Genomic DNA, 9912 nt, shown 5'->3' on the forward strand with positions numbered 1-9912 from the left:
CGTGGTGGCGCCCTTGGTCGGCGGCCGGTCGGCCTCCCTTGCGCGGATCCGTGGCTACTCGGGCCAGATCTGGCGCGTCGGGCGGCTCCCAGTCAGGTGCAGCGGGAGGCGGGTTCACGGCGGGATGCACGACGGCGGTCCCCTGGATCTGCATGAGGGGTGCAGCAGGAGAGTGGATGTGGGTGGTGCGCTGAATTCGTCGGAGGCGGCAGCGCATGCGCAGCCATGGAGGCGGCGGTGCTGCGAGGCTCAGCTAGGCAGGACCCTGGCGAGCAGCGGGCGCCCGACCACCTACGTGTGAGGTGCCAGCGGTGATGCCTCGGTGAAGTTGGCGTCGAAGTGTGGTTGATGGTGCGGGTCAGATCCACCGGTGTGGCAGTCCCTAGGTGCGGGTGAAGGCCATCGCGATGGATCTGGTCCCCGCATCGCTTGGTGGTTGCTGCAGTTCCAAGTGTGTTGAAGGTGGTGTTGGAAATATGCCCTAGAGGCAATAATAAATGGTTATTATTATATTTCTGTGTTCATGATAATAGTCTATTATTCATGCTATAATTGTATTGTCCGGAAATCGTAATACATGTGTGAATACATAGACCACAACCTGTCCCTAGTAAGCCTCTAGTTGACTAGCTCGTTGATCAACAGATAGTCATGGTTTCCTGACTATGGACATAGGATGTCACTGATAACGGGATCACATCATTAGGAGAATGATGTGATGGACAAGACCCAACCTAAGCATAGCATAAAAGTTCGTGTAGTTTCGTTTGCTAGAGCTTTTCCAATGTCAAGTATCTTTTCCTTAGACCATGAGATCGTGCAACTCCCGGATACCGTAGGAGTGCTTTGGGTGTGCCAAACGTCACAACGTAACTGGGTGACTATAAAGGTGCATTACGGGTATCTCCGAAAGTGTCTGTTGGGTTGGCACGGATCAAGACTGGGATTTGTCACTCCGTGTAAACGGAGAGGTAACTCTGGGCCCACTCAGTAATGCATCATCATAATGAGCTCAATGTGACTAAGGCGTTAGTCACGGGATCATGCATTGCGGTACGAGTAAAGAGACTTGCCGGTAACGAGATTGAACAAGGTATTGGGATACCGACGATCGAATCTCGGGCAAGTAACATACCGATTGACAAAGGGAATTGCATACGGATTGATTGAATCCTCGACACCGTGGTTCACCCGATGATATCATCGTGGAACATGTGGGAGCCAACATGGGTATCCAGATCCCGCTGTTGGTTATTGACCGGAGAGGCGTCTCGGTCATGTCTGCATATCTCCCGAACCCGTAGGGTCTACACACTTAAGGTCCGGTGACGCTAGGGTTGTAGAGATATATGTATGCGGAAACCCAAAAGTTGTTCGGAGTCCCGGATGAGATCCCGGACGTCACGAGAGGTTCCGGAATGGTCCGGAGGTGAAGAATTATATATAGGAAGTCCAGTTTTGGCCACCGGGAAAGTTTCGGGGGTTATCGGTATTGTACCGGGACCACCGGAAGGGTCCCGGGGGTCCACCGGGTGGGGCCACCTGTCCCGGAGGGCCCCGTGGGCTGAAAGTGGAGGGGAACCAGCCCCTAATGGGCTGGGGCGCCACCTTGGGCCTCCCCCCATGCGCCTAGGGTTGGGAACCCTAGGGGGGAGTTCCCCCTTGCCTTGGGGGGCAAGGCAACCCCTTCCCCCCTTGGCCGCCGCCCCCCCCCCCTTGGAGATCCCATCTCCTAGGGCTGCGCACCCCCCTTGGGGGCCTATATAAGGGGGGGGAGGGAGGGCAGCACACTACAGCCTTTGGCGCCTCCCTCCTTCCCTGCAACACCTCTCTCTCTCGCGCAGAAGCTCGGCGAAGCCCTGCCGGAGAGCCGCTACATCCACCACCACGCCGTCGTGCTGTTGGATCTCCATCAACCTCTCCTCCCCCCTTGCTGGATCAAGAAAGGAGGAGACGTCGCTGCACCGTACGTGTGTTGAACGCGGAGGTGCCGTACGTTCGGCACTCGGTCATCGGTGATTTGGATCACGGCGAGTACGACTCCGTCATCCACGTTCATTGGAACGCTTCCGCTCGCGATCTACAACGGTATGTAGATGCACTCCCTTCCCTCGTTGCTAGTAGACTCCATAGATGCATCTTGGTGAGCGTAGGAAAATTTTAAAATTATGCTACGATTCCCAACAGGTGGTGGCTTGAGGCGTGCTTCCTCGGCAGTGTTCTGTGGCTCCGACTGCAAGTGGCTGCGGTGTTGGCGGTGCGAGACAACTTTCGGGGCTGGCCGGAATCTTGGAGGCGTGGATATGTGCAATGCTACGGATGAAAATTCTGTTCCGCCTTGGTCGGACCAGCGTCGATGGCACCCGTGGGTGTCATTCCCCTTCCTGGAGGCGTCGCCGAGTGTAGCGCCATTTTCCACGTTGCCTTGTATCGGCAGCATCTCCGGGGCGAAAGCCTTGATTCGTAGGATCGGCACGATGGCGGCGTCTTCTGACGTTGTTTCTCTGTTGGGAGCATCATGCTGGGAGATAAGAGGCCCTATGTTGCGCTCCTCCGGCGTGCATCGCTGCCCGGATCGTTCTTCTCTGGCGCTATGTTCGGTCGTCGCTGGCTCTATCAAGAAAGCTGGAGTTGCTGTTCTTCGGTGATCACCGGTGTCGGTCGAGACGCGGCGAGGCTATCGGTTTGGGTAGGCTCTTGTATGTCGTAGTTGTGTAGTCGTGTGTGGTTGTCTTTGTATGTGTCGGGTGTGGAGTTGTGCTACGCTCGTTGTTCGCAGCGAGAGGTAGATGTGGTTGTATGGCTATATTTCTCTCCTTCTATAAAGCTAAGGTACGCAATTTGCGTACCCTCGAAAAAAAAGCCTAAAAGACTGTATTGAAATATATATATATATATATAGAGAGAGAGACACACATACACCTACTAATAAAGCAAGGTGCGTTTCGTCAAATTTTTCATCCGTTCACCGTCGAAAATAATTATTTTTCTACCCGAGGTGGTATTAATAAATTCTTATACGTTTGTCTACTAAAAAAAGAATATTCGTATGTGGGCCGCACGCTATGGCCCAGCGAATCCAGTTCACTTATTTTTTTTGCCCACGTAGCTGGATATCCCATTTTCCGCATTGGGCGACAAATACATGGGCCTTCCCTGACGTACGATGACGTAACAAAACTCTTAAATGCCCTCGATCAATTATAATGGAAAAATAGCTGACTGAATCCTTCACATGCGGCGAAACCGAGAAACTAAATATTCCTTTTTTGTGTGCACACAGGGTTTTGCTTGCATATATAATTCTCACTGACTTTAGGCATTTGTGCTAGTCCTTCACAAATACAAAATTCATATGATTTTTTCCAAGAAAAAGTAGTTACTTGTTACACCCTTTTCAGTTTAAACTATCAAAATGGCTTACATTAGTGAACAGAGGTGGTACCTTTCTTAATATTCTCTGAAAGAATTTGGGTACAGGAGCTTCCTTCTCTCCAACCTCTAATATTTTCCTCTTCACTAGCTCGCACGTGAGAAGTTAGTTCAGACTTCCATATTATTATCTAGGGACTGATTTGCTCTTTCAGATTTTTTGCACTTCCAGATATTTTGTTTTACAAGACAACTGTCCATGCATTGTGACATGGACATAATTATTCTACGAGGTTAGCATGTGATTTACCGCTTTGTATTAGCATGATTATGTATAAAAACAAACAAAATTTTACTATTTGATAAACACTTATTTGGTAATTCATTTTTGGGGTACCAAAGAAAACAAAGATTTATTTAATAAATCAATAATAGGTACTCCCTCTCTTCCGATTTATAGGGTTTATATCTGAAATCTCATCAATCAGTGTTGCTGTTGATTGGTTGTGATGAATTAATGTTGTTTGAAAACTGCCCAATTAGATGCATGCGCCCGCAGTAGTGGGCTTACAAACCAGGACGGATTTCTCAAGCCGTTGGACTCCCTAGGCAATAACTCTAGCATCGACGTGATTTATTATATTCCGGCTAAGAGCATGGTTAATAATATAGTCAACTGTTGGCTATATTCCAGCTAAGTGTATTGCCGTGTCATATATAATCAGTATTCATAGTCATTCATGCAACAAGGTTAGCTATAAGATTATTATTTTTCTTCACCTTCTCTCTATCACTTTCTTCATATTTATTGAATTTGCCTAGAAGTACGCATATAGTTAGGCTCTTGCATTGAGAGCTCACCCCCATCATTTTTCCATGTCTCTCCTATTCACATAGTCAAAAGTATCATATAAGCGAGCTATAAGCCCATTATTGTACTCGCTCTAATAGTTGCATGCGCACCCCTCCAAACTTGATTCCCTGGGATGAAAGGATCTAATGACTAGTTTATTGCATGCATGCATCGGAGGAAAGGAAGGGTTAACGACTTCAGCATGCGATTTTAATGCTACAAAGCGTTAATCGAGAAGGCCTAAAGGCTGCCCGTAATGGGAATATCATATCTAGTATATCATGCATGTTAACTAGACAAATTGGGTGAGGTGGCATAAAATAAAATGAAGAAAAAAAAAGATGGTTGGGTATTATATCATGATATCATATTAGAATAAATGTTATGCTACTACACTACCTCCGTCCTGGTTTATTGGTCCCTTTGTATTTGTGCCATATTTTGATCAAAGATTAATTAATAAAATGTTAATGCATGTCACAAAAAAAAATTGTTGGATTCGCCCAAAGTTTTCATATCATTGGCCAAATTAATTGACATGTTATCGATGCGACCAATGTTTATTGCACTTTAGGCTGGCCATAGTGGGGGTAACATAAGTAGTATCATGTACTTGGGACTCGCAAACATGCTTATGTGGCAGACAATTAAAGAAGAGAGATGGTTATAGTAACATAGGTAGATACCGTAACATAATAAATGTGGTGCTACTATGTGTCATGCATGGTAATAAATGAGACCACCTATGATACTAATTTATGATACTATGCACTATAGAGGTAGTAACATAAACTAGTAACATATGCATGTTACTAGTCTAAGTTACTTCCACTATGACCAGCCTTATATGGTACTTACATTATGTAATAAATGCGGTCCATGTGTACATCGCAAATGCATGTTTACAGCACGCAGGCATGTTGCCAGAAAGACACAAGTGGGTAAAATTATGTCAAACAGCACGTTCAGTGGACAAAAAAAAGTGAAGCAGACCCATGTGCATGTAAAAACGTTCATGACACCCTAGCTGTATATAAGGACCTTTGTTTGAGAGTTTTTACAGTACCCTGGTACTCCCTAGGGAGAGGAGGGAGTGCCGGATAAATCCAACCATCCATCTACAGGGGTATTTTAGAACTTTCATTTTGACTTTTATTCCAACCGCATCAGGCCGCAGCGATCGCACTGTTTGTTCCCCCATCGTGGTAGCGGCTGGAGACTTCGTCTTGTAGCCATCCGTGAATTCTTATTAATTACAGATTAATAGAACTAAGGCGCTGCAGGAGGACTGCGCTCCTCCCTCATACATCCATGATGCGCCAGTATCCCACGGCGGAGTCATCCCCCGACCAATTCGCGTAGGCGCAACTACCGGCGGCGGCCATTGATATGCCCATCACGGGTGCATAACCTGGATTGTGAACTGATGTGGCCTAATCCTAATCCCCTCAGTGGTGATGACCCTGTGATCAACATGCCCCGCCACGCATGATCATCATCTCGATTTTGAGATTTTTCTTCTTGCGAATGATATTGATTTGGGATTAGGGTTCATGACAAATTTTTGTTTGAAGTCTGCGTTCACACCCTTAGAAGCAAGTTCGTACTAAATTGGAATCTCATTCTATTTAGTATTTCTGTAATAAATTGATATATGATTGAGAAATAAACAAGAGCTCTTTTACGGCACCGCTAAATGAATGTGAGCCATCCATCCATCTTAATTTGACGGATAATCATACATGGTACTCCAATACAGATCCTAGGGAGTACCATCTCAAAAAAATATGGAGTACCTTGATGTTAGGGGTAATACCGTAATCATGGGTGATTTATTTATGAGAGTTTTTACAGTACCCTGGTACTCCCTAGGGAGAGGAGGGAGTGCCGGATAAATCCAACCATCCATCTACAGGGGTATTTTAGAACTTTCGTTTTGACTTTTATTCTAACCGAATCAACCGCATCAGGCCGCAGCGATCGCACTGTTTGTTTCCCCATCGTGGTAGCGGCTGGAGACTTCGTCTTGTAGCCATCCGTGAATTCTTGTTAATTACAGATTAATAGAACTAAGGCGCTGCAGGAGGACTGCGCTCCTCCTCATACATCCATGATGGATTTTATGTAAAAAGCAATTTAACCATACGCATCACAAAAAAGGAAGATTAGTTAAACCCTCTCTCTCATTCTACACCCAAACTCATATGCTTCTACCATGAAAACAGAGAGAGAGAGAGAGAGAGAACGTGTCCATCTAAGATATGTAGGCTAATCAAATGCCCAATCATCTATTTTCGATGCAATTGCGTCTATATTTAGGTTACTACGTATGCATAGTTTATGTCGTTTCGACTTGGTATGGTTGCAAAATGACATGAACTCCCGGCGACGCATATAGTTTATGTCGTTTATCTCAGGTCTCCTATGGATATACATGTGCACCCATGCATATAGCTTGGCATCAGGACATGCAGGATCATCTACGTAAATATACCTGCATGCGCATCAGAAGATCCTGCGACTCCTTCTTCTCGAAACGGCGGTCCGTGAACTCCCGGCGCACCCTTTCCACCTCGGCGCGCTCCTCCGGCGTGCCGTAGTCGGGGTCGAATTCCCACACCGCCCTGCCGAGGAAGTTGTTCACCGACCGCAACCACGGGCCGCCACCCTCGGACACCTTCAGCCTCCACATCTTCGCTGGACTAGCAGAGCTGAGCTATCGATCACTACCCCTAACCCCAAACACTCTACACCTCTGCGGCTATGGACGGAGAGCCATATGCAGCCTGTGGGATTTTATACGGGCAGGCGCCGTACGTTGAAATGAAGCTGCCTCCTGCCCGCCACCTAACTCGATGAAGTGATGTGATGGCCCAGAGAACCATGCACGGGCCATCAAGGGGATTTATTAGGCACGCATTATTTGATGCTGTGGGCACGCTTGAATAACAAGGATGTCGAAAACCGGCTGTTACCCTGTCGCGCTCTGGGGCGAGTGCTACAGGGCCGGGGTTTGGTCACCTCCCGTTGCACTGTAGGTTTGCGGTGTGGCAGCCCAGTTCTGATGAGGTCGACACGCACGGACTGCAATGAATGAACATAATCAACAACCCGATTCTTCCTAATTTTTCCATACATTGCGGCCTGTACTGACAGAAAGCTTCCCGATATAGTATTTTTTTTGCGGCGGCTTCCCGAGATAGTAGCAGTGCACCACCTTTAATTCCGCAGTACGATGACAGGTAGTAGGTGTGTAGGGCGCTCGATGAACTTAATGTGTGGGCCGCCCGGAAATACCCTTGGCTTCCGCATGTATATACACCCTATATGGGGTATTTTTTTTAAAATAATTAAACAAAATGTCTAAATAGTTCAAAAGTATTTTTAGATTAAACTTGACTTACTTGCGCACTAGTATATAAATTTTCCAAAAAACAAACCAACGCGAAAAAGACAAAAATTGTTTGCTATTATAGGTTACTATTCATGCTATTTTGACCAAAAATTTGTCTTTTTTGAAAAGAAATCAAAGAGGAATTTTCTTTTTATGAAACTTTTCTCACTACTACAATGAAAGGTCAAGTTTATTTCAAAAATATTTTCAGAAGTTTTTGAGTTTTTGTTGAATTGCTATTTTTTCACCCGGGAACCAAACGTTCCCCTCCGTGGACCGCCCGGGTATTATGAGGTGTTGGTTTTTGTGAATGACAACGTGGCTTGCTTTATTGCTCTTAAATAGTAGTGGTCGTTACAACATCCACACGCAAAGCAAAAAATAAAACCTAGAGGTTCATCAAGCCAAACATGTGATTTATGATCAGCCTCCCACGCTAAACAATGACACGATTGGGTGAACCAAATTTTAGGGGATGTCATGACATAGGAAAAGGCTACGGTGATCGGAGACGCCGGATGATCGGCAGAGCGAAGATCAGCTTATTTGGCAAAAAAATAAAAAATAAATCTTGGAAGGGGGCTCGGGCCCGGGTAGGTCTTGTTTGACACTCTACTACCTATTACAGAAATTAAATCCAACCATACTAAAACGTAGAAGATTGGATACATATCTCTATTTCTAATGAAGCAGTTGGTAGTTTTCGTTCCGGGTTTTTTCGTCCCACCTTTCACTTTCGTCTGATTTTTTCGTCTCCCCTCCCATCACCCTCTCTCACCGGTTTATTTTCGTCTCACCTCCCACACCACGAAAAAAAATCTAAACAGATCAGAACTTTCCGGGCGCAAGTTATTTAGTAATGTATTTATGTGAAACAATTAATCACCATCAATCTCTAAAGATCAAATCTAAATTAATTAACCTTATCATAAATCGCTCAATCACATTTCACATTAGTAATAAATAAGAAATGTACCACATAAGCCTCCCTTAAAAAAAATCTACCACATAAGCCCACGTCGTTTCGTTTTTTTAGTTTCCTCCGCCGACGTCTTCCACCACACTGCGGCTTCGTCGCCGTCCAACAAGATGCCTCCGCCCCGCCCATCTTCCGGACGGCTGTTTAAGTAGCAAAGCATCATCTACTTGTCCTGGTCAGACTTGATCTACCGTAATTATCTTCTTTTAGTTGCTTGCTTCCGCTTGTTGATAGATTTGATTATCTCCGTTTAGTTTGCATGCTAGCGAGCACTCTGTCCATGACGTTTTTATCCCAGCCACTCAGGTTAGTATGAGACCAACACGTTTATGTTCCGGTGGAGCCAAACCCGCCCAGGCCTACCTCCCTGCTGCCGCTGCTCAGAACGCCTACGGCGAGCCGGAGAAGGATGTGGAGGCGGTGACGACTGTCATAGTGTAGTAGAAGGAGAGCATAAACATCGTGAACGTGCTGGGGAGGTAGGCGGTGCTGGTGCATCTTCTGGCCGAGTGGTTTGAGGTCTTGGAGCAGTCTGATTTCACCTGCACGAACATCGGGCGTGATGTTCTCAGGTACGTCTCCTTCCACGATTAAACTGTTGGAGCAATCTTTTTTATATCATCAAGATTTTTTTGTTTGTTCACTTATAGTACCCATATTCTAGCATATAAGCTCTACTCGATTGTGCTATTCTTCAAAATTATGTGTTGATGTGTCAGAATGAGTGTGAGCTATTTTTTTTACTGAAACCTAATGTATACATGTACCTAATGTATTTGATTCTGAAAGGATTTTCTTTTTTGCAGATTGTGTTCTTAGATTGTATCGACATACATATCACACGTGGAAGCAGAGGGCATCCTCCTCGTGACAGCGCCGCTGGGGGGCACTTTTTTTTAGAACGAAGGCTCAAGTCGAGCCTGGCTTTGAACTAACAAAGCCAATAACCGGCCAGTATTACATCATCAACCCACTTACAAGAATATAAAAACAAAACAGCTAAGAGGTATATAGTGCTCTGCAACAGCTAGCTAGCTTCATACAACCTACAAGCAAAGATGAAGAAAACTAAAGCCCAAGAGCAGCTTGAAGAGGATGAAGCCCTCCACCGATCGCAGTCCATCGCTCAGTGACACCAAGAAGGCCTTGAGGAGACACAACTAGCAGATTGGAAGTAATACGTTGTCAGCTCCATGGGCTGCGGCCAAAACGGATACGACCTCCTCCATCTCCGAAAGGGGCTCCCTGCCACATCACCTGGCACGAGGCGCCGATCCGTCGGAAGATACAGACACTCTCCCAAGAGCTAAGATG

At 46.0% G+C, this 9912-nt stretch overlaps 1 protein-coding gene across 1 annotated transcript in view; it reads right to left on the bottom strand.

Annotated features, from left to right (window-relative positions):
- LOC123166066 (achilleol B synthase) overlaps window positions 1–7022 on the bottom strand; it is a 28530-nt gene extending 21508 nt beyond the window's left edge. The window contains exon 1 of the mRNA XM_044583828.1: window positions 6720–7022. Coding sequence (XP_044439763.1) covers window positions 6720–6917 — 198 coding nt within the window. The 5' untranslated portion in view covers window positions 6918–7022. The remainder of the gene's footprint in view (window positions 1–6719) is intronic.
- Window positions 7023–9912: the final 2890 nt, after the last annotated feature.

The sequence above is a fragment of the Triticum aestivum genome, chromosome 7D (assembly GCF_018294505.1).
Source record: "Triticum aestivum cultivar Chinese Spring chromosome 7D, IWGSC CS RefSeq v2.1, whole genome shotgun sequence".
Lineage (NCBI taxonomy): Eukaryota > Viridiplantae > Streptophyta > Magnoliopsida > Poales > Poaceae > Triticum > Triticum aestivum.